At 50.4% G+C, this 22,735-nt stretch overlaps 9 protein-coding genes across 9 annotated transcripts; 7 read left to right on the top strand and 2 right to left on the bottom strand.

Annotated features, from left to right (window-relative positions):
* The first annotated feature begins 669 nt into the window (after positions 1-669).
* On the top strand, positions 670-2,500 carry BX661DRAFT_178501 (6-phosphogluconate dehydrogenase, decarboxylating). The gene is made up of 2 exons (XM_051534935.1): positions 670-802; positions 1,060-2,500. The coding sequence occupies exons 1-2, from the start codon at positions 755-757 to the stop codon at positions 2,467-2,469; spliced, it is 1,458 nt and encodes a 485-aa protein (XP_051393885.1). The 5' UTR covers positions 670-754; the 3' UTR covers positions 2,470-2,500.
* Positions 2,501-3,653, bottom strand: BX661DRAFT_178500 (fatty acid hydroxylase superfamily-domain-containing protein). The gene has a single exon (XM_051534934.1). It carries the CDS (start codon positions 3,494-3,496, stop codon positions 2,579-2,581), a length of 918 nt encoding a protein of 305 aa, XP_051393884.1. The 5' UTR covers positions 3,497-3,653; the 3' UTR covers positions 2,501-2,578.
* Positions 3,654-6,353: 2,700 nt separating this feature from the next.
* BX661DRAFT_169326 (Yos1-like-domain-containing protein) lies at positions 6,354-7,293 on the top strand (the record flags this gene model as incomplete). Its single annotated transcript, XM_051533508.1, has 3 exons — positions 6,354-6,516; positions 6,949-7,005; positions 7,139-7,293. The coding sequence occupies 3 exons, from the start codon at positions 6,354-6,356 to the stop codon at positions 7,291-7,293; spliced, it is 375 nt and encodes a 124-aa protein (XP_051393883.1).
* Positions 7,294-8,326: 1,033 nt separating this feature from the next.
* BX661DRAFT_140853 (mitochondrial carrier domain-containing protein) lies at positions 8,327-9,488 on the top strand (the record flags this gene model as incomplete). Its single annotated transcript, XM_051532864.1, has 2 exons — positions 8,327-8,829; positions 9,083-9,488. 2 exons carry the CDS (start codon positions 8,327-8,329, stop codon positions 9,486-9,488), a joined length of 909 nt encoding a protein of 302 aa, XP_051393882.1.
* Positions 9,489-10,098: 610 nt separating this feature from the next.
* BX661DRAFT_178489 (uncharacterized protein) lies at positions 10,099-11,547 on the top strand. Its single transcript, XM_051534933.1, has 2 exons — positions 10,099-10,643; positions 11,090-11,547. The coding sequence occupies exons 1-2, from the start codon at positions 10,184-10,186 to the stop codon at positions 11,461-11,463; spliced, it is 834 nt and encodes a 277-aa protein (XP_051393881.1). The 5' UTR covers positions 10,099-10,183; the 3' UTR covers positions 11,464-11,547.
* An 839-nt stretch (positions 11,548-12,386) lies between these two features.
* On the top strand, positions 12,387-15,278 carry BX661DRAFT_140964 (eukaryotic translation initiation factor 3 subunit 8 N-terminus-domain-containing protein; the record flags this gene model as incomplete). The annotated part of the gene is made up of 3 exons (XM_051532869.1): positions 12,387-12,977; positions 13,233-15,039; positions 15,211-15,278. 3 exons carry the CDS (start codon positions 12,387-12,389, stop codon positions 15,276-15,278), a joined length of 2,466 nt encoding a protein of 821 aa, XP_051393880.1.
* A 360-nt stretch (positions 15,279-15,638) lies between these two features.
* On the top strand, positions 15,639-16,237 carry BX661DRAFT_178485 (uncharacterized protein). The gene has a single exon (XM_051534932.1). The coding sequence runs from the start codon at positions 15,714-15,716 to the stop codon at positions 16,203-16,205; it is 492 nt and encodes a 163-aa protein (XP_051393879.1). The 5' UTR covers positions 15,639-15,713; the 3' UTR covers positions 16,206-16,237.
* Positions 16,238-16,380: 143 nt separating this feature from the next.
* Positions 16,381-18,063, bottom strand: BX661DRAFT_169321 (FAD/NAD(P)-binding domain-containing protein; the record flags this gene model as incomplete). Its single annotated transcript, XM_051533507.1, has 2 exons — positions 16,381-17,714; positions 17,955-18,063. 2 exons carry the CDS (start codon positions 18,061-18,063, stop codon positions 16,381-16,383), a joined length of 1,443 nt encoding a protein of 480 aa, XP_051393878.1.
* An 861-nt stretch (positions 18,064-18,924) lies between these two features.
* BX661DRAFT_196679 (uncharacterized protein) lies at positions 18,925-22,728 on the top strand (the record flags this gene model as incomplete). The annotated part of the gene is made up of 1 exon (XM_051538066.1): positions 18,925-22,728. One exon carries the CDS (start codon positions 18,925-18,927, stop codon positions 22,726-22,728), a length of 3,804 nt encoding a protein of 1,267 aa, XP_051393877.1.
* Positions 22,729-22,735: the final 7 nt, after the last annotated feature.

Here is a 22,735-nt window from a genome sequence, read left to right as displayed (position 1 = left end):
CAAAAAAAAAGACCGTGCTCATCACGTTTCTGTGATGTTGGTTGAAAGCGCATGCGCATGCAACAATTAAATTGTGATTTTTGATCATGCCAGTTGTTGGTCTAGACAATATAATTTTTTTAGTTATTATTTGCACTTCACTTGCCTGTGCCATTTCAAAACAAAAACGCCATTCTAAACAATTTATGTATTCCAAACACGGACAGAGATCTTCCGCCCATGCGGAAAACATACACTTTTTAGGATGGCAGGTGTGTGATCCAGGCTTTTCCATTGGGTCAAATAACACCGACGAAGATAACAGGGGATATACCTCTCAGCCGGAGGTGCTTGTTTGTATGCTGGGATTAGGGCGGCGAGCACAAAACTTTTGGCAGCGATTACAATGTCCACGCTTGCATTTTTGTATCGTCAGCAGGATAGGGGGTGTTTTAAAATTAATAAATGGGTGGTAGCGAAGCCATACAGCAATGGTTCTAAACTTGTACAGCAGGCAGCGCACACGACACGATGATGTTGATTGCTGTACGGAGAAGGCTGCACGGCTGCAACCGAGGTAATTAATCAGATTAGGTTCGTCAGAGAGGCGAACAGCTGGAAATGAGAAACTTTGATTCTTCAGATATGAAGCAGTAGTGAATAAATAGGCATTGTTCTGTGCTTGCTCGCCTTTCTCTCCTCTTCTTTTTATTTGCTCTGTAAAATATTTTTATTATATTACACTTAATTATCTCACTTTTGTAAACACCCAGTCATGTCTTCTGCTGTTGCTGATTTCGGCCTTATCGGCCTTGCTGTCATGGTAAGTATCGTGCTCGCTTTAAAACCTCGCCTCTCCTAAATCCACTTGGCTGTTCTCTCAAGTGCCGGCAACCAAAACCACTCACCTTCTTCCTTTATTTTGCTCTCAAGAGAATAAAGCAGCGCACTATCGTGGCAAATTGTTTATCCGTTGACTCCCCCTTTTTGCCACCCCCTCGTCCCAATGCACGCACGCACGATCCAATTCTAACTTTAAACTTTTCCCCCCGCTTTTTCTAAAACCACGCGCATCTGTAGGGTCAGAACCTGATCCTTAACATCAACGACCACGGTTTCAAGGTTTGCGCCTTCAACCGCACTGTCTCCAAGGTCGATGAGTTCCTGGCCAACGAGGCCAAGGGCACTGAGGTCATTGGCGCCCACTCTATCGAGGAGTTTGTCGCTACGCTGAAGCGCCCCCGCAAGATCATGCTTCTTGTCAAGGCCGGCGATGCCGTCGACAAGTTTATTGATACTTTGCTGCCCCACCTCGAGGAGGGCGATATCATCATCGACGGCGGCAACTCTCATTACCCCGATACCCAGCGTCGCTACGAGTCGCTGACCGCCAAAAATATCCTCTTTGTTGGCTGTGGTGTTTCTGGCGGCGAGGAAGGCGCCCGCTACGGCCCCAGCCTCATGCCCGGAGGCAACAAGGAGGCCTGGCCCCATCTCAAGCCCATCTTCCAGGCCATCGCTGCCAAGGCCCCCGACGGTGCCGCGTGCTGCGACTGGGTCGGCGAAGGCGGTGCTGGACACTTTGTCAAGATGGTTCACAACGGCATTGAGTACGGAGACATGCAGCTGATTTCCGAGGTCTACCACGTCTTCCGCAACGGCGTTGGTCTCACCAACGACGAGCAGGGCGATATCTTTGCTCAGTGGAACAAGGGCGTTCTGGACTCGTTCCTTATTGAGATCTCCACCGACATCCTGCGTTACAAGGACACTGACGGCGAGCCCCTGCTCGAGAAGATCCGCGATGCTGCTGGCCAGAAGGGAACCGGAAAGTGGACCGCTATTGCCGCTCTGGACTACGGTATGCCTGTCACCCTTATCGGTGAGGCTGTCTTTGCCCGCTGCCTGTCGTCGATCAAGGACGAGCGCGTGCGCGCCTCGAAGATTCTGGCTGGTCCCTCCAACAGCACCTACACCGGCGATAAGGCCCAGCTGATCAAGGCCTTTGAGCAGGCCATGTATGCCTCCAAAATCATCTCGTACGCACAGGGCTTTATGCTCATGCGCGAGACCTCGGAGCAGTTCAAGTGGAACCTTAACTACGGCTCTATTGCCCTCATGTGGCGCGGGGGCTGCATCATCCGCTCAGCCTTCCTCGGCGACATTAAGAGCGCCTTTGACAACAACAAGGATCTGGAGAGCCTGCTTTTCGACCCTTTCTTCCAGAAGGCCACTGCCAACGCCCAGGCCGGCTGGCGCAATGCCATCAGCACCGCCACTCTGATCGGTATCCCTGTCCCCGCGCTCAGCACCGCCCTGTCCTTCTACGACGGCTACCGCACCGCCCGCTTGCCTGCCAACATGCTGCAGGCCCAGCGTGACTACTTTGGCGCCCACACCTACGAGCTCGAGGCCACACCTGGCACCTACATCCACACCAACTGGACCGGCCGTGGCGGCAACGTCAGCGCCTCGAACTACGACGTCTGATTTTTTGTTATAATCGTCTCTTTTCCAAACATTGTCAATTATACAAAAAAATATTTAAAAATGTTGCCTTGCTGTGGACTGCCAAGCAAAAACAAAAGTGGCTGTCATTTCACTCGGCCTTGACCTTCCTGGTCCGTTGCGCTTCATACGCCTGGTATCGCCGATCAGTGCCAAAGAGGCTGTCCCACCAGCGGAAAGTGGATGCAAAGTTGTCAACAAAGGCCATGTGATGGTAGTCGTGGTGTGACGCGCCGGCCCAGAACGGCAACCAGTGGCTCATCGACCACGGGAAGTCGTAACCGCAGTGCGCCTCGACGGTTTGGCACAACCTTGCAGCGATCCAGATCAGCATTGTAGTGATGTGCACCTGCTCGATAAAGAAATTGAACAGCAGCGGTCCAGCAATGGTCCCCTGCCCCAAAACAGCGGTCTCTATAGGGTGCGCATACTCGGCGGCAATTCCAAATGGTGCTGTGTGCTCATGATGCACCTTGTGAATCCTCTTGTAAAACACGCCATAGTGGAACAGCCGGTGCGCCCAGTAATGGTAGAAATCTTCGAAAATAAAGAAAACGCACACCTGAAAGACCACCCTCTGCCACTCCGGGAACGGCGCGGCGCAGTCAAATCCGACCATTTTGGCAGCTGGCAGGAAGAACATCATCATTGGGAGCTGCACAAAGATCTGGCTGGCGAGCAGGCTGTTGACGCATTTCCACCACTGTGCGTCGGTGATGTGCTTGTCTGGCTGGAGCTTGTACTTGACCATCGATGGCATGCGGTCAAAGATGCAGTACGGGAGGTATCGGCCGTAGTAGAATGCCTGGTGAATGATGAACGATATGATACCAAATACTATTGCCTCGTTTTGGCCCTGGAAGAGGGAAAACCATGTACGCTCGGCCCATGTTGGCGTGTATCCGGCTGGAATTAAACGGTCCTGATTTCCGATGGTCTTCATCTCTGTCACAAATTGCTGGAGCAGCACTTTGGCCGCCTCCATGGCTGTGCTGGTATTATTTGACATTTTGTATGAAGTGGCGGGCTGCTATTGTTGAAGAAGTGAAGGAAATGTTTGGCAGTTGGAATAACGTTTGAAATAATATTTGAATGTGTTTGGAACACTAGAGCGGCGTCGCTTTACTTTTTATACTCTGGGCATTTTGCAGTATAGTTTAAGTAAATATCGGATGATGTTTGTTTTGACTAAAAATGCTTGAAATCAAATTCCAGCTATTCGGCCATTGGCAAGTAGTCCTCTTCTCCCCGCACTTTCCGCATATCGGAAAATCCGGGCTGTCCGAGCGCGCTTCTCTTTGCTTGTTGCTCAAGCAGTAAGAAACCCCGCCATTTGAACATTTTTGCGCTTTTCTCGCCTCAAATTTCTCCCGACAAAATTTTAAATACGTAAATGGCCTGTTTTCGATATCGCCGCTCAACGTAAAAATAAAATAAAAAACACGTGAGGCGTAATACACCTTAGAGAATTCACCATAGATATTTTCCAACCACACCAACCATTGAGGCAGAGTATGCATGCTATTATAAAAGTGTGGCTAAAATCCAATACATACTCCTAACTCGCTACATAATACGTTGTGTCAATCTCTGGAGATGGCAATTATTTAGGTCGCACCCTATTGCCTCCTGTGAGCTGCAGCAACCTGCTGTCCATTATTTTTCCTTTTTTCGTTTTTCGGAATTTGGTTTTGAAAAAATGGTACGCTCATTTATTGGAAAATAAAAAATAAAAAATAAATTTGCAACCAGTGTCAGCCCAGCCAATCAGCCCACTAGTACGCCCGCTCGCTTGTATTCATATAATCGAGAGGCAAGTTGACAAGCCAAAAATAATTAGTATAAAAATTCAAACATATGTGTAAATTTACTTACCTGAAAGTATGCGTGTTGGCGGTTGATTAAAAAAGTATTATCTGAAAAAAGAGAAAAGGGAGAACCCACACTGCTGCTGTGATTTCAGCCATCTTTGTATTTTGGCTGGTTGCTGATCATCAAAAAAAAGTGATGCCAAAATTAAAATACATCACGTGACAGCGCTGGCGCATATAATCTCATTTTTTTGATATTGTACGCACGTTGCGATTTCACAAAGTGGGTTTCCTTAGTGTTATTCGTAGTCTCAATAAAATATTTATTTAGTAAACATAGTAAAATTGTTGTTGCGCAGCCCGAGGATATGGAAGTGGGTGTTGAGATCGAGAATCGTGAAACAAGCTCCCGTCTGCATGTTGATAGATTAAATAATTTTCTGGCATATATTACAACCAGAGTTTGATAAAAAATACAATGGCTTGGTCAAAACTTTAGCTGTTCTAAGTATTAACAGCAAAGGAACTAATGTTTATTTGTTTTATATTTACCACATAGAAGAACGAATAAAAGGGATGATATGGAATATTTCGTCCCTTGTTCTCCCTGTGAAGAAATAAACATATTTTGTCTGTAATTACCACTTGTAACACATATGTCAGTGAAAAAACGAGGTTATTTGATAAAATAGTGCATAATCCAATTTTTAAAACAATTACGCGGGTATAATATCTCCACTATTATACAATAGAATTGTTTATAATGGTGACATTAGTGTTATAATAAGAGGGGGTAGTAGGGGAGCACTACTGTGGTAGTGTTAGAAAGATGGGGTGTTAATTTATGGTTTTATTATCAATGGAATCAAAAGTGTAATTGAGGCCGACATCATCTTATACATATGTCTTGTTGCTTTTATTGTGCACTTCACCAATTGTACACTCCGTTGGCAAAAACTGGTACTTCTGCAGACAGGCTGGTGTCTTGACGTGTCAAGACTATGATATTCGCATATGCACGTCCAACCATATACATTATGGAATAGGGGTGTATATCAGGGTGGCATTATTATGTCCCCTGATTTGATCCTGCATGGTGCCATCTATGCCCTGTTAATTGGCATGTTGAGGTTAAGGATCGTGAAACGGGTCTTCATCAACATCCACTTCCATATCATCAGGTTGCTCAACATTAGTCTGTCAGAAATTATAATTAAAAATCGTTTAAATTTATAAACTGAATGTAAGATAAAAATATTCATTAAAAAATAATAAAATATATTTATATAGGGTGTAATAAGCGAGAGAATATATTTGAATTAACATTTCTCTTAACCCTTTGGCAGCTGACTTCTTATATACACTAGCGGAAATGTATTTTTTAGAATTTCCAGACATTTATAGCGAAAGTCCAGATTTTTTTAAGCGGGGGATTTTCAAAAAAACCGTTTTCCCAGTTTTTTAGCCTAAAGTATCAGAAATTCTGGATTTTTGAAAATGCTGGGGAGTATTTAACGTTTGCGTTTAAATGGTGCTTTTGTTGTGAGTTAAGTGTGACGCTTAACAATACAGTTATATTCATACAATTCCGTCGCAGCTGCAACCATTTCAGCCACTGGGTCTGTCGCAGCAGCAGCCACTGCTGTTTCTGTTGCAATTAAAACTGCGGCCGATGCCACATCTATTATTAATAGTGTGCAGCAGAGTCTCAACTAGCGGATGCCTATTTGCCCACAGTCTGCTGATTTCATCTGGTGGATAGGGGAGGAAAAGGGCTGGTCTAAGAGCAAAATTTCCCTCAAAATTAAGCAGCAGCTGCGGGATGAGCTGGCTGAGCTAAATTGGGAGCGGTACAGCAACAGCAGAAACAGCAGCAGTAGGTAGCCGCAACAGGCGTTAATATAACTCTAATGGTAGAGAAGCTTTCCCAAAATTTATGACACCGCTTGCTCCAGTGCACAATGTGGGAGTGTCTGAAACCCTTCAGGGCCGACAAAACCAAGCTTAAAATGGCGAAAAAAAGTGCCATCAGGCAGACGGAAGTGGAATCGTGACATGGCTGCAGTGTTGAACTTTCGCATTATCCCCAATGCCCTGCTTACAGGCAATTGTCCTCCTCGTTTCTTGCACAAAAAGGCATTGTCAGAGTTGGCTGAAGCCGGGTTTACAGCGACTCCCAAGACTTTGCTCAAACAAAAGCCCAAGACTAAGCGTGTGCGTAAGAATCTATCTTCCCCTGCTTCTTCTCTTCAAAAGGGGCAGCAAACTGATTAATATCGTCAACCATAGTAGTCTATTGCCACTAGTTTCTAAACACGTTAGATTGGTAGCCAATCCATATAGAGGAAGGATGTCGGCTTGTAGTATATTTGCAGCCTCATTCTTTTCCTATAGTGTAGTGTATGACTCTCATTTTGTAATCGAGTCGCGAGCCGACTTTGCATGACACATCGAATTTTGGTACGAGCGCGAGTTCAAAAATCCCAAGGTTCAGGTTCTGTTCTGCATTTTCCAAAACCTCGATTCATATTTGCATTACTTGTCGTTGTATTATTCTACACTTTTTCTTCTTCTTCTTCCTGCGGACGCAACACATTCGCAAGTTAACAGAACTAGAAAATGTTTGGCTTTGGCACACTTTTCTACATAGTAATTCTGCTCCTCAATGCAGTCGCCATCTTGAATGAGGAGCGGTTTCTGGCAAGAAGTAAGCGTCGCTCGCAATGACCAGTTCAATCCCCATTTGAAGGACCCCTTAGCTAAGCACAAAATACAGACAGGCAAAACCCACTAAAATTTTACAATTTTATTATTGCTTGTTCACACGCACGCACTTGTAGTTGGATGGGCGCGAAACAGCGCAGAACTCTATGGCGACACAGAGTCTGTAAAGGCCAAATTGATCAACCTCATTTCAGCGGTGCGGACGCTCATGCGGATTCCTCTCATTGCCGTCAACGTCGTTGTCATTGTGTATGCCCTTGTCCTCGGCTAAATGCGGCTGGTTTAATTTGCCGCTCGGGTTGATATTTTCCTTTTTCAAATAAAAGATTCAAGTTGGGCCAACCAGTTCAACAATGTATCCGTGCATCGGTGACTGCAAGAAAAGTCAATGGCTATCTGTCGATTGTGTGGGGGAGAAATGTCGGCCAGACGTTATTTAGAGCAGCCTACAAAACAGAGCTGAGGTGAGCAGAACAGAACACAGAAAGGGAGGAGTTGAGGTTTATATTGGGATTGAGGTTTTTGTGAATATCCGCTCTGCAGGACAAACAAATAAAAAATCCGGAGAAAAAAGTTTTTAGACGTGGTCTGTGTGAAGTCCGCTGCTGCTTTTCCTTTTCCTTCTTTTTTCAACTTATTTTTCTCTATATTTCAGAAACTTTGCTAAATACCTTCTTTTTATATTCGCTTTACGGTTGAATTTCAACCGCTGTATTTTATACTCGCTTCACATTCTTACAAATTCGTGCCAGCAGGACTCAGCACATAAGGATATCATCACTCGCTTGGTCCTCCCCTGCCTACGCATTACATTTATTCGTTTATCTCCCCCGATTTTTACAAACCAGCGCGATCTTTATAAAGGCAGCCTCCCACCGACCAAGCTTACACAGCCTCTCCGTGACTACCGGTGCGTGCCTGTTTCTTACACTCTTGCTTTCAAAATTGCACTTTTGCCAAGCGGTTTTTGACAAACTTTCAAAATCGCAGAAGTCCTTATCAGCCAAGCCTAACTAGAGCAGTGATCTGGGATTAGCATAAGGCACTTTGCCATTAGTGTACACATGAGTCACCCCGACGAAATACCGAGCAGCAATCAGGAGGTGCCGGCTGATAGGCCAGTGGCGAACACACCGAGTGACCAAGATGAAACATCGACAGTTGGTTATCAAAGGCACAGTCCCAGTGATAGCAACAGCAACATCAACAGCAGCAGCCAGCGTCTCGGTACACATTCGATACTACAAACAGATATCAGCATCGCACCTCCATTAGTAACCTCACCTGATCTGGCACGATGGCGAATGGTATTATACGAGAACCGCACTCTTGCTTCAGCCATAACGGCGGCGGTGACCGGCATGCTGGCTGGATACCCATTTGACTCGCTCAAAACTAGAATGCAAACATATCATTACCCGTCGCTGGTGGCCTGCGCCCGACGATCAATTGCCGAGGAGGGTATTGGCGGTCTGTACCGAGGGCTGCTCCCGCCGTTGATTACCGCATCTGCGGCCAAATCCATGTCATTTTCAGTTTTCGAACATACAAAGCAATGGCTGCGAAAACACGACCCTTACAAAGACCGCAATCACTCGCTGGGAATGACCAACTTTCAACGCAAAACAGTCGGATCAGTCGCGCTGAGCGCTGGAGTGTCTGGCAGCATTTCAGGTGCAATCATATCCGTGTTGTGTTGTCCGCTGGAGCTGATAAAAGTGCAGATGCAGCTAGCGAACCTTTTGAACAAAGATGTCGGAATGGCTTCTGGAAGCACGAACGCAGCCATCTCATCGTCGTCGCATGTGTCTAGGCGGGTTTCCGCTGCGCCTCGCTGGGCTGGGTCCAACCTGTCTGTTTGCCGCGAAATTATCCGCCACAAGGGTGTTTCTGGGCTTTATTACGGAATTGGCCTACACGTTCGTAAGTCGATACCAATGTTACTGTTGGCATGCTGCAGCTGACTGACAGCGCCATGGGTACCAGTGTGTGTGTGTGTGTTCGATTGCCAAACGTCCGGTTGTGTGCATGTATGGCGAATTACAATATAAAACTAAAAGTATTCTTTGCATTATAGTGCGCGACTCGAGTGGAACAGCGATATACTTTGCATCGTACGAGACAGTCAAGGAGACACTGCGCAGGCTCACTGGATCCGACACGACTGGCCCCTTGACGCACATGCTGGCGGGCGGCACATGCGGTGTAGTGTCATGGCTGCTCATTTTCCCAGTTGACCTTGTCAAATCAACCATGCAGTCACAGGTTCTCAAACCCAAGGGCACTCAGGAGTACAAGAGCGCGTGGCAGTGTGTGCGCAGTATCTACAGCAAGGTGGGGAGCACCGGGTTTTACCGAGGAATCTCCGTCAGCCTCATCCGCGCGTTCCCGATTCACGGATTAAATTTTGTAGTTTACGAGTGGGCGCGTGCCAACATTTGCAGACTGGCTGGAAAACCGGAGTAGTAAAAATCGCGGCTGGATAGTTGGCGCATTGACAAGCCGATTCTCGCCAAGTCCGCATGTTTTGCGTTCTCCAAATCTGCAGCATTCGAGCCTGATTTTTCTACAGTGCATCTTATACCCTTAACTTGCAAAGTTGAGAACTCGTCTTTATTTTTACTATTTGCCCAATGCGAATGTTCTATATTCCTCAACTATAGTGGCAAAATGAGGGAAAGTGCTGCAATTGGCCACCCGCCTGGCAGCAATGAGGAAAAGGAGGTGTGCCAAGACACGGCTGACTCTTTTTGCTTTTGTCTGTTGCTGCTGTTTTTGCAAAGCATAATGACAAAAATAATGAACCAATTATCTCAACAAAAACAATGAGGGCTCCCTCAAGAGATGTGACTGGAATAATGTATTTTTAGATGCGGTACACCGCTTCTTCCATTCTGGAAATCAAGTGACCGGATGAGGTGGGCAGGTGCTAAACGCAAGGGGGCGGTAGGTTTAGGGGCGGGCATTCGCCCAGGTATTTTCTGCACTTTGTGCAATCATTTCGTATTTTCTTTTACTTCCATTTTGGCAAACGCGTATATAAAGTCTGCCTGTGATGTGATGCCTCCTCGTACGGATTTCTTTACGTTTTTCTTCTTCTTTCAACACCTTTGATTGTTTTGCACTTTAATAATAACAAGCCTTCTTCCATTCTTTAAACCATGTCTTATTACAACAACCAGGACAACTACAACCAGGGCTACCCACAGCAGCAGGGCGGCTACAACCAAGGCTATGACCAGGGCTACCAGCAGCAGCAGGGTGGCTACAACCAAGGCTATGACCAGGGCTACCAGCAGCAACAGGGTGGATACAACCAGGGGTACCAGCAGGGAGGCAGGACCGGCGATGCCAACCCCTTCGACTTTGACGAAAACATGTCTGTCGAGGATATTACCCGGCAGCTTTCAGGCGGCAGCATTGACCCTGCTGCGTTGAGCAATGTCCACGTGAACCAGAACAGCGCTCGCGACCTCGAGGGATTCGACATGGCGGGATTTGAGGAGTTCCAGAACCTTGTCGGCCAGGACGGCGAGTTTAACGAGGAGGGCTCTCGCGGCATGTTTGGCTTTGGCGGAGGCAACGCCGGCGGCAAGTCCAAGACTAGCCATCAGCTTCTTGGTAAGTATCATAAACCGTTTTGTTTTATTTTATTATGAGCGAGCGTACGAGCGCTTGCCAACTTTATTTTTCTTGGCACCGCACCGCAACGCATTATCTTGTGGTTGTCATGCTTTATTTTCGCTTATTTTCTTGACTTGGGTTTTGCTTTTGCTTGCGCTGCTGCTGTCTATTTTGGTCAGCTTGCAGGGGGCGCGCTCTTTACTCGTTCATTTTATTTTATGTGTGCGCGGCAGGCATGAATGTCATTTTGCCTGCAATCTGTCTCCTCGTTGGCACTTTCCAGAATATCTAGAACTTTTACATTCAGCTTTCCGACTATACTGCATCTGCACTTGTCCGCACATATGCAATAGTGCTCGCAAATTCACCTGTACTAATTATTATTTGCATCCATTTGGCCATTCCATTCTCTTTTTTACTTTGCACATTGTGCTTATTTGTAGGTGGTGCTGCTGCATGGGCCGCGCTCAATTGGTACCAGACCAAAGCCCAGAACGAGGGCAAGAAGGTGAACCATGGCTTCATCAAGAAGCTGCTTGTCGCCTTTGCCGCCACCCAGGCTGTCAAGTACTTTGAGAAGAGCAGCCACAACTTCCAGTCTGGCGTCTCCCGCGATCTTGCCATTGAGCAGGCCACCAAGGACGCCTCTATGATTGCCGATATCAAGTTTCCTGACTACGGAACCCACACTTACAAGGCTGTGGCCGGCGGCGAGGCCAGCGGCTTTGACAGCTTCAACCCTGGCAACCAGAGCGGATACCAGCAGGGCGGATACCAGCAGGGTGGATACCAGCAGGGCGGCTATGGCGGCTACTAAGCGAGTTGTGCTCAGCGATTTTGGTCTATAGCTTGGTTTGCTTTTTTTTCGATTTTGTCTAATTAATCATTTTTGTCCCATTTTGTCATCACCAAAGTGAGGTTGGCCTTGCATGCACGTCAATGGCCACGTGCTTATTATTTTGGGGGTGAACGACATGTTGATTCTAATCATAGTTGATCAAATTAGTGGTCACGTTATACTGCAATCATTGGCTAAAAAGAGAAAAAGACAAAGTCACCTACAGCTGTAGTTTTCTACTTTTTGTTCGAGCAAGCGAAAAAATTTTCAACGCGTATTTTCTTGGGCCACATTTTTCATGCCAGCATTAATTTTTTGGGGTTTTGGCTTTGAATATGGCATTGGTTCTCAGGCTTTAGGCTGCATGAACTGCCAGCAGAGTAGTGTACTTGCAAATTTGAAAGTGCCAATTGCCCACCCAACTGCACCTTTTTTAATCATTATTTCGCAAAGCCCCAATATTCACTACCCTGAGCTTTTTTTCTTTTTGAATTCACCATTCTCTTTTTGCTCTTTATATTATATTTTCAATTGCGCAGGGCGTTTTCCTTTTATTCTTTTCGAGCGTAAAGGACAGAGTTGTAAGTACCTGCACCTTAAGAACACAAGACCTTTTTCCAGCTCATTTTACCTGCCTTTTTTCGAATCATTTCAGTTGACTCAAAACTTCCCCTGTCCGTATTTTATATTCTTTTATCTGAATCTATAGGCTCTATTATTTTTTCTAGATTCTAGTTTTAAACGGACTACAATCAACAAAATACACACACGCGCAAACGGGTTTTTTCAGCTTACAGTCGTCAACGCATTTATCAGCGCCAGCAGACAATCCACAACTAAAGACACTAAATTAATAGAGTGATTCGAAAAGGATACACTCTTTCCAACTTAAATCAGCAACCATGTCGCGCTTTTTCCGTAGCAACGACACAGATTCAGAGTCAGAGTCAGATTTCAGCAACTCGTCGGCTTCCGACAGCTCCGACAACGAGTCCCCGCAGAAGCAGACTACCACCGCCGCCCCCGCTGGTGGCAGCCGCTTTTCGCGCTTCACCGAGGATTCGGACGATGAGGACGTCAAGCGTGTGGTGAAGACCCCCAGGCAGAAGCAGACTGAGGAGCTCCTCGCTCTGTCCAAATCGATCATACAATCTGCGCGCGACAGCAAATGGCAGGCGGTCTCGGGTGACTTTGACAAGGTCAAGGTTGTTGCGAAGAAGCTTTCTGGTATTCTCAAGGGCGAGAGCATGCCCCGCGTGTTCATCCGCGCCCTGGCCCTGATCGAGACCTCGCTGGAAGAAGGTAACAAGGACAAGGCCAGTCTCAGCAAGCTCAGCACCACCGAGGCCCGCGGCTTCAACCAGCTCAAGCAGCGCCTGCGCAAGTACAAGGACTTTTCTGCTCAGGTCGCCGAGGAGCGGGCCAACCCCACCGCGTCTGACGACGAGGTCGAGTCCAAGTCTAACGTCGCGTCTCAGGCTGCATCCCAGGCTGTATCCGACAATGACAGCTCCGACAGTGAGGATGAGCGGGCGGCTCCTGCTGCTGCCGCCAGACCCCGCGCGCCCGTGGCTGCCGACTTGGACTCCGATGCTGACTCTGAGTCTGGCAGCGAGTCCGATTGGGGATCCGAGTCCGAGTCCGAGTCCGAGTCGGAGGATGAGAGCGGTCCCAGCGTTGGCTTCTCCCGCTGGCTCAAGAAGACCCCGACCAAGGACGAGGGCGCCAACAAGAAGGTGAAGAAGGAGAGAGTCCAAAAGGCCGTGCAGTCGTCAGCTGCCCACGATTCGGATGACGACAAGGAGGACGACGGCTTTACTGCCGTTGGTAAGGGCGGCAAGGCTGCTCAGGGCCCTGAATACAGCCCCGAGACCCTCAACAAGTTCTTGCTCGAGGTCACCAGCACTCGTGGTCGCAAGAGCACCGACAAGACTGTTTCAATTGAAAAGCTTGAGAAACTGCTGGCGGTCGCTGGCAACCCCCTGCAGAAGTGCAAGGTCCTGATGGCGCTCATCTCGGCTCAGTTCGACAACGTTCCCTCCGCCGGTTTCATGTCTCCCGAGCTTTGGAACAAGGCGCGCGCCAACCTCGATAACCTGCTATCCACCCTTGAGAACAACCGCCAGATTACTATTTCCGAGGACGGCGATGTGCACGACACCGAGGAGGACGTCAATTATAATAACGAGACCATCACCCTGCGCGGCTCGATCATCTCCTTCATCGACCGCCTGGACGACGAATTTACAAAGTCGCTGCAGAGTATCGACCCGCACACCCCCGAGTATGTCGGTCGCATGCGCGACACCGTGCCACTATACACGAGCATTGTGCGTGCCCAGCAGTACTTTGAGCGCTGCAACATCCAGGAGAGCGTATGCCGTATCGTGCTCCGCCGCATCGAGCACCTGTACTACCGCACCGACCAGGTCAACCTGCACGTCGAGGCTGCCGTTGCCAAGCTGCCTGCCAAGGACGACTCCAAGATTGTCCCCGTCTCGCTTGCTGGCGACATGGAGGCCATCATCCACAATCTGTGCGCCTACCTGTACCTCCACGCCGAGCCACTGCTGCGCACCCGTGCCATGCTGATGCACATTTTCAACCACGCCCTGCACAAGCGTTACTACGTCGCGCGCGACTTGATGCTGATGTCCCACCTCCAGGAGAACGTGCACCAGGCCGACGTCAACACGCAGGTCCTGTACAACCGCGCGCTGGCGCAGCTTGGCCTGGCCGCCTTCAGGCTTGGGAAGATCCAGGAGTCGCTCGAGCACACCACAGAGCTCGAGTCCTCGACCCGCCAGCGCGAACTCTTGGCCCAGGGCGTTGGCCAGCAGCGCACGCAGCAGCTGTCCCCGAAGGAGGAGCAGCTCCAGCGCCAGCGCCAGCTGCCGTTCCACATCAACATCAACTTAGAGCTTTTGGAGTGCGTGTTCCTGACGTCGTCGATGCTCCTCGAGATCCCGTTCATGGCCTCCGCCAACGCCAACCCCGAGGCCCGCCGCACGCCCATCAGCCGCGTCTTCCGCCGCATGCTCGTCATCAATGAGCGCCAGGTGTTCTTGGGCCCTCCTGAGAACACCCGCGATCATATCATGGCTGCTGCCAAGGCCCTTGCCGCTGGCGACTGGGAGGCTGCCCGCGACTACATCCACAACATCAAGATCTGGTCGTTGCTCCCCGACTGCGAGGAGATCAAAGAGATGCTGGCCACCAAGATCCAGATCGAGGCCCTGCGCACCTATCTGTTCACCTACTCGACCCAGTTCGAGTCTGTCGGCGTGGAGGATCTGTCTGCTATGTTCGGCATGCCCAAGAACAAGGTCTATGCGCTGCTTGCGCGCATGGTGTACCGCAGCGAGATCCAGGCCTCCCTGGACGAGGTCAGCGGCGTGCTGGTCTTCAACATGGCCAACTTTGAGGCCTCGTCGCGCCTGCAGCAGACGGCGCTTGTTCTCTCGAACAAGGCCAACTCGTTTGCCGACATTAACGAGCGCGTGTTCGAGCTCAAGATCAACGGCGGCCAGACGCTTGGCGACCGCCAGCAGGGCGGTGACAACGAGAACAGGCAACAGGGCGACCGAGAAGGCCGCTCGAACCAGCAGCGCAGCAACAGAGACGGCCAGCGCAGCAACAATAACCAGGGTCAGAACAGAAATGAAGGCGGAAACACTGGCGGTCAGAGGAACAATGGCGGCAGCAGCCGGGGCGGTAGCAGCCGAGGCGGTGCGCGCGGCGGACGCGGTGGTCGCGGCGGCCGTGGTGGTCAGCGTGGTGGTAGCAACCGCTAATAAGATGGTATCAAAATTAGCCTTTTCCTCTTTTTCTATTTTATTTCGCCCTTAGGGCCACTTTTCTAACAAGAATTCCCTTTACAAAATTTACCCTTTTTTGTTTACAAATTACAAGTCATCACCCACCCGTTTTGCTTAGCTCGCTGATTACTCAGACAGCTAATCGAAAAAGGATGCCACTTTGGTATTGTTAAGTGTAGTAGGAAGAGAGGAAAGCAACTTGCATTTTATTTCATTGTTATTTTTGGCTGTACAAGCGAGCCGAGCCGCAATCTAAAAGCGATAAGATGCGTTTTTTTGGTTTTTTGAGTGCAACTGGGCGGCAATTTGGCATTTGGCTCAATTACAATTCTTACTCTTTAATTGACAATTCCAATTCGTATTTCTTTACTCTTTTATATTCCCCAATCGCAAGGCGAATCAAACTTCACAATGCTCAAAAAGTTTTGGAACAACGTCGGCAAAAAGGTGTGGCTGTCGGACTACAAGGAGTCCCTGATCCCCACAACGACCTTCCGCTCGCCAGCGCCCGCATCGCAGCCGGAATACAAGAAGCCAGTGGTTCCGGCCTCTGCAATCTCCAACAACTACTACTACAAGCGCGACGTGCGCCGCAACTACCCACAGACCGAGGTGTACACGCAGTCAGATATTGGACGTCTGCTTTTGGGCCCCAGTGTGGCAGAGAAGATTGCAGCGCCCGCTGCTACGGCTACAGCTGAGGGAGGCGCAGAACGACAGGCTGCGACTGTGCCGGCTGTTGAAGTGAAGGACGTCGTGGAGGCGCTGCAGAAGGTTAAGGGCCCGATCTACTCGGCTGCCAATATGCCTCCGGTTCCTGGAACCGCATACACGTACAAGCTGTCTCCTGAGCAGTATACCGAGGGACCTGGCGAGTACTACCCGTCATACCGTGTCTATTGAATTGTGTTTGTGTGTTTCTCCGTATTCGTAATTATATCTTTATTACACATTGAAAGGTGAAAACCCGAGATCAACCAGCTCTTGTGCAGAGAAAGAGAAGGGTATAGGGTATGTAATGTTGAAAAATAATGTTAAAGCATAGCACTTAATGTGCTACTTGCCGCCCTGGTTTTTTTTACTTTCTGTGCGAAAGCATGCGCGCAATCTCGGCGAGGGGCGCCGCGCGCAGACCCAGGATACGTGCAGACATGGCGCCCACGCCAATCGCAGCCGCAACATATATGGCCCAGATAGACCAGCGAAGCCACACAGTTTGGCGATTCCATTGTCTGACGACAGCCGAGTACGGAATAGACGTGAAGCTGACCATAGTGTACAATGGAATAACGTGCCTGGGGAAAATCCTATGCAGCATGGCCTCGAGTCTCTTTCGGAACAGGTACGCATAGTCAACGACCTTTGCGCGCATCTCGACGTAGTTATCCAGCGCCAGATCCACAATGGCCCCGCTGTCCGCCGAGCGTACAGCCGAGTACTCGTCCAGTGCGCGAACCAGCTGGTCATCGGAGAGCTCCGATGTGCGCTCCGATTCGTTCCCCGACTCTTGCAGAATACTGAGCATAATTGAATCCAGCGTCTCGACGTCTTCGAAGCCGCAGTTCATGCCCTGTCCGTAAAACGGCACCATCGCGTGTGCAGAGTCGCCCAAGATGACTGTGCGGCCCTTGTACGTATGCGGCGTGCACTTGATGTACATTAGAAAGCCCTTGGGGTTGGCTGTGTATTCTGCGCACACGTTATCTGGGCCCATGAGCTGCAGGGCGTCGGGAAAATACTTGCTGAAGAACGCAACGACGTCCTTGCTGCTTTTGATCTGGTCGAACTGCTTCCAGGGCATGAACAGCGTGCAGGTGAAGGATTTGTCCAAATTGGGCAGTGCGATGAGCATAAAGGAGCCGCGCGGCCATATGTGCAGGTGATTTGGGTCAATGGCATAATCACCACTATCTGTCGGCGGCATGGAGAACTCGCAGTACCCGTGCTCGATATACGTCTGGGAGTAGTTCATCATGACCTTTCCCATCATGCGCTGCCGCACCTTGCTGTATGCTCCATCGGCACCAACCACCAGGTCACACGTAACCTCCTTGTTCTGTCCGTCATTGTCCCGCACAACCACTCGGCCAGAGTCCAGATCGGCCTGCACAAAGTTGTAGTTGAAATGCAGCGTCACCAGGTCATAGTTGGATGCAGTATCGAGGAGAACATTGATCAGGGTACTGCGCCCAACCGAGTTGATGTGTTGTTTGGAGACTTCGTCGTAGGCCTGGCTGGTTTGCTTGCCATTAAGCGCATGAATCATGCGCCCATGCATTGGAATGACTAGCGATTTCACATAGGACTCTAGTTTGGGGTCTAGACGCCGTAGTGCTGAAAACCCACGCTCGGAAATGGCCAGATTTATGGAGCGGTGCTCGACGAGATTATTGTTCTCTGGAAGGCGGATATCTACATGTATAAGAAAACGAGAGTCAACAATTCGTGTGCTTGTAAATGTGTGCGTATGGAGATAAAAAAATTTGCAGAAGAACAGTGCAGGAATGTTGGCATGTCGTGCGCAACTGCGCGCATTGCTCTAACCAACAGAGGAGGAGATATTAGCAATATTTCTGCTGATGCCAATGCCAATGCCAATGCCAATGCTGATGCTGATGCTGATGCTGATGCTGATGCTGCCATAACACGTACCTGGGCGCTTCTCATACAGGTCAACCTTCCATCCACGCTTGGCAAAATAGCAGGCTGCCAGCGACCCAACAAGCCCGCCTCCAACTATGACTACGCTCCGCTCGGACATTGCGAATGTATGTTGCTCTTCAGCAAATAAAAGTGTGCTATAGTGCAAGCAAACTGGACGATCTGTTGAACTGGTCGGGGTTTTCAGGATATGATATGTGGCAAACTGGTATTGCGAATCAGAAAGTGTATTTGTTTGTACTGGGCCAGCTTAGATAAAAAATATTGGAAAATACGAGAGGAAAAAGATAAAAACGATATTTCACACAGTGACAGGCAAAAAGTGGGAAACCAAGAGGTTTATCAAAACTCAACTCGTGTCTACCCGCATCATCTGCCCAGCTGAAGAGGCGCGACGCAGTGCATTTAACAATTGATATGAATAATGCTCATTTGGCGTACATTTGCTTGTTCCTGGGCCACAACCACCACCCCAGCCATCTTTAGTATGACATTGCGCAGCTAACAGGGTAATTTGCAGCTGAGTTAGGAAAAAAGAGCATCAAGCGGTGTCACTTCGTATTGGCTTTGGCAAAGAGCACGTTTTTCTCGAATAGAATAGAGGAGCAGAGAGCTAGGATGATCGGACCGCGCTCGGGTTTTTCGGGGGTTCTCAGATTTCACGGACTTCACAGGTTCTATGAGACCAGAAGGAAACTCCGCACGTCCGGTTTCAGCAACACGCTGCAATTATTTTTGATACAAAACGAGGCCAAAAAAATAAGCGTGTAGGGTGCGGGGTCTTGGCTATTATTTTTCTTGCGAGTGTATCATCCTTCACTTCTGCCACTTCTCTTTCTCTCGCTTTTACTTTTTTTTGCGTGTTTTCTATCTCTTGCGTGTAATTCACCTGCTTCAAATTCATATACTAGGCGCTCGACGCATACACGCATACATACTTATACTTACAAGTATAATAAAAATGGCTGGAATTATCCTCGAGTCCGCCATAGTGCTTGTGCCCCTTGGGTGCGCCGCGATATACATCATAGTGTCGTCTAACAAGCTACTGTTTATTTTTTCCGTCTGCGCAATCACCGTTGGGTTGGCCGCCATGCGATTGCGCTACCACTACTCCTCTGGCGCGCACGGTAACCTGGTTGTCAGAATCAAAGAATCGGCTCAGCCTTCAACTGATGCCGCCACCGCCGCTGCCGACGATACCCCAAGCGCCAAGAAGACTTTGGCTCAGGACCAAGCACAGAAGAAAAACTTACTGACTGCTGGCGAAACTCAAGTCCACGACAGCGACAGCGACAGTGAGGCCGGTGAGTTTGACGAGATCGTCCAGGATGCGCATAGACACTGTGACATCGACGACGAGGTTGTTGATGGCAGCGGCGCGCTGCTCTCGCAAGCGGTAACGACGGACAGCACGAAATATGACGTTGGTCTGTATGGATCGGCGCTCTCATACGACCACCGCTGCTTCTACATTAACGGCCGCCCAATGTGGGTGCTGGCCGCGGACTTCGACTACTGGCGCGTGGTTCTTCCGGCGGACTGCGCAGACAAGCAGCAGCTGTCAGCCAGTGAGCGGGTTGATCAGGCGAAGAAGGCCTGGCGCCGCGTCCTACAGCAGTACAAGGCTGTGGGATTTAACGCTGTGCGCATCCGCTTCCACTGGGGCTTCCACTCGCCAAGCAAGGGCAAGTACGACTTCACGGGCACCCGCGACGTGCACCAACTGCTGACGCTCTGTGAGGAAATGGGCATCTTAGTGATTGCCTGCCTCGGCCCCTTCATTGGTGACGATGTACAGGGCGGCGGGTATCCCTTCTGGCTGATCCAGCGCGACCACATTCGTCTGCGCCATCTGCTGCGCTCTGGCGTCAAGGTCTGGGACAACCGCTTTGCTGCCGCCGAGGCCGAGTGGTACGACCACATCATCTCTATGATTGTCAGCCACGAGGTCGTCACCAAGAACGTGCGCGGCCGCGGCTGCGTCGTTCTAGTGCAGCTGGAAAACAAGCTGGAGGCACGCGGACCACTGGGCCTTCCGCTGGCCCTGCAGGACGAGACGCGGCTGTTGGCGCGTATGGCGCGCGAGCGAGTGATTCGTACGCCCTTGGTCACCAACAACCACCAGTGGCCCGCTGACTTTTCGTCGTTTGCTGCCAAAACGTGGGCTCGGGTCGAGAAGAAGCTGCAGTCCTATCGCATCATCGGCAGCGTCTACTGCACCGATCTCGTGGGTTTCACAGTGCGCGACATCACAAGCACCCCTGTTGAAATTGACAGCGTGGCTCGCATTACTCGCGGCGACAACGCGCCAATGCTGGCGCTGGAGCTCTACAAGCCGACCGAGGGCGGAAGTTCGTTCAGCGAGCAGATCGAGGCTGCGCTGAGCCAGGGGCTTTCAGCACTTTCGCTGCCTGGATTTTTCGGTCTTGCCAACTGGGGAAACTTTGCAAGCCCTTCACTGACAGCCTTCCCCGAGACTTCCAACAAATACGCCGCTGTCTCTGAGGACGGCGCACTGTCGACTGATGCCCGTGCGGCACGGCTTGTGTTGCACATTGCGCGCGCCTTTGAGCTTCAAGGCGCAGCGTCGGACTTTGTCAACTCACGGCCATGGATCATGCGCACTGCCCTCCCAGCTGTGCGCGGCGTTAGCTTTAACAAGCTGCCCCCAAGCGCTGTTCGCGTGCGCAGGCAATGGGAGTACGCTGAGGGAGCGAGCAGCAATGACACCACAGCAGGATCCTCGGGCAAATCTGAGAGCAGCCGCCAGCTGGGAATCGTGACGTACGTTGACGGGAGCTCTCTCCCGGCTTTGACTGCGACAAACCCCGAGGACTCGGAGCTTGCCTTTATGTTTACGTTGGCAGACGCCCCGACACTGAACAAGGGCACCAGCTTTGCGCTCACCGGCACCCTGGGCCCTCGTAAGCGCGGCATATTTGTGTCTAATATTTTTGTCGGCACCGAGGCTGCCGCCGATAGCGACCCTCTCCTGCTCGTTACTGCGTCCAAGGAAATATACGCGCGCATTGTCCTCGACCAGCGGTCGGAGGTGTGGGTGTGCGCCGAGGAGAGCGTGCAGAGCGGCCAGTTCTTTTTCCACAAGGAGTGCAGGGTTAGCGGACATGCTGAGGTCGAGGTCGTCGATGTTGAGCACGCTAAGGGTCAAAAGTTCAGCTTTGTCATTCCCAAGTCGGGTCCTGGCGTTGCTACGGTCATCAGTCCTAGTGGCGTGTCCGTGCATATTGTGCTGCTCACTCAGCAGGCGCTGGACACCCTGGTTGTCGATTACTGCAGCTATGACCGCAGCACAAAGGCATTGGGCGCGCAGACAGCGGCGGCATGGGGTGCGGATGGCATTGTGCTCCAGTCTGCTGGTGACCACATCGAGCTTGCGCTATCCTGTTCCAGCGCATTCCAGGGCGTATCCGTTATATCCCCGCGGCAGCCGCAGGCAAGCGCGGGTGCACTTACGGTTCTGCCAGCTGCCGAAACGGATGCGGTGTATGGTGGACACCCGTTCCTCTGGCAGTTTGCCGTGGATCTTAGTAGCCAGAATGATTCAAGCACCAGCGTTCTTTCATCTGTTAATGGCTTTGAGAAGCGCACGACCAACTGGGAGACCCTGCCGTGGAAGCTGCTGCCGACAATGGCCGATCTTGAGACGATGGACGAAATCAACCTGATGTCGTGGCAGAGAGACCTGGGCATGTTTGCCTACAACGCTATTGACATTGGCTTTAGCGCCAGCCACGTGCTGTACAGATGCCAAGTTCGTCTTAAGCCCCAGCACATCACATCGCCCAAACTTTTGCTGCAAATCAACGCCCGCCACCGCTGTACCGTCTGGGTTAACGGCGTGAGCATGTCTGGCCACGAAACCTTCCACGAGCAAAACTCGCCTCGCGGTACTTTTTCGGCGTGGAAGGAGGCACTGAAGAACCCTGGAGCGTCGTGCGGACCCGATAGATGGGGCGGCACGCACACGTACGACGTGACAAGCGCAATGCGCATCTCACAGCCGCCCAACGCCACAAGCGGCAGCAGTGCTCCGACAGAGGAGGAAGAGGAGGGCGCGCTGAACGAGGTTATGATTGCGGTCGAATCTTACGGTCTTGGAACTCAATCTGACGGGCTCAACGATGCTCGTGTGCCGCGCGGCATCATTGCTGCCTACTGGCATGGATTCAACCTGATTGGTGAGGACCACGATGACTCTGAGATCCACGACCACTCGCATGACCACCGCACCGAGCAGCTGCGCACCAAATGGGAGATTTGCGGTGTTGATGTGACTCTCTTGCCCAACTCGTACAACTCGTCGGGTTTTCCAGACGAAAAGGCAACGTCGGGCTGGGCAGCTGCTGTCGAGTACCCGCTCATGCAGGATGGCTGGTCCACGCGGGTCAAGGTCAATGTGGACGCAGGCGTGCATTGGTTGCGCTGGCAGCTGCTTCCGCCGACCGAGCAGAGCGGAGAAGACGGTATTGTTGAGCCTGTTTTCCTTAATATCAGCGGCAGGGTCACTGCCTATGTCTGGGTGAACGGCGTCTTGCTTACTAAGCATCGTGTGGGTGAGACTAATTTGGCTTCAGCAGTGCTCCTGCGCGGTGGTGCGCTTGCGGGTATTCGTGCGAGTGCAAATACTGAAGACAATGTAGTTGTCATGTTGTACGGATGGGCAGAGCATTCTGACATTACCGCCGAAAACAGTCGTCTAATTTCTGTCGATATTTCGCTGACCAACAAATGTAACGCTTAAATGGGGT

This window comes from Kickxella alabastrina (genome assembly GCF_025024165.1).
Source record: "Kickxella alabastrina strain RSA 675 chromosome Unknown BX661scaffold_4, whole genome shotgun sequence".
In the NCBI taxonomy this organism is placed as follows: Eukaryota; Fungi; Kickxellomycota; class Kickxellomycetes; order Kickxellales; family Kickxellaceae; genus Kickxella; species Kickxella alabastrina.
The sequence above is the reverse complement of the archived record's forward strand: the minus strand, read 5'-3'. Positions and strand labels throughout refer to the sequence as shown.

Bases quoted from the DNA above. Each gene is read 5' to 3' on its own strand.
- BX661DRAFT_178501 (XM_051534935.1), top strand. From the start codon at position 755: ATGTCTTCTGCTGTTGCTGATTTCGGCCTTATCGGCCTTGCTGTCATG. The intron at 803-1,059 runs GTAAGTATCGTG...GCGCATCTGTAG, and splicing joins TTATCGGCCTTGCTGTCATG to GGTCAGAACCTGATCCTTAA.
- BX661DRAFT_178500 (XM_051534934.1), bottom strand. From the start codon at position 3,496: ATGTCAAATAATACCAGCACAGCCATGGAGGCGGCCAAAGTGCTGCTC.
- BX661DRAFT_178489 (XM_051534933.1), top strand. From the start codon at position 10,184: ATGTCTTATTACAACAACCAGGACAACTACAACCAGGGCTACCCACAG. The intron at 10,644-11,089 runs GTAAGTATCATA...GCTTATTTGTAG, and splicing joins GACTAGCCATCAGCTTCTTG to GTGGTGCTGCTGCATGGGCC.
- BX661DRAFT_178485 (XM_051534932.1), top strand. From the start codon at position 15,714: ATGCTCAAAAAGTTTTGGAACAACGTCGGCAAAAAGGTGTGGCTGTCG.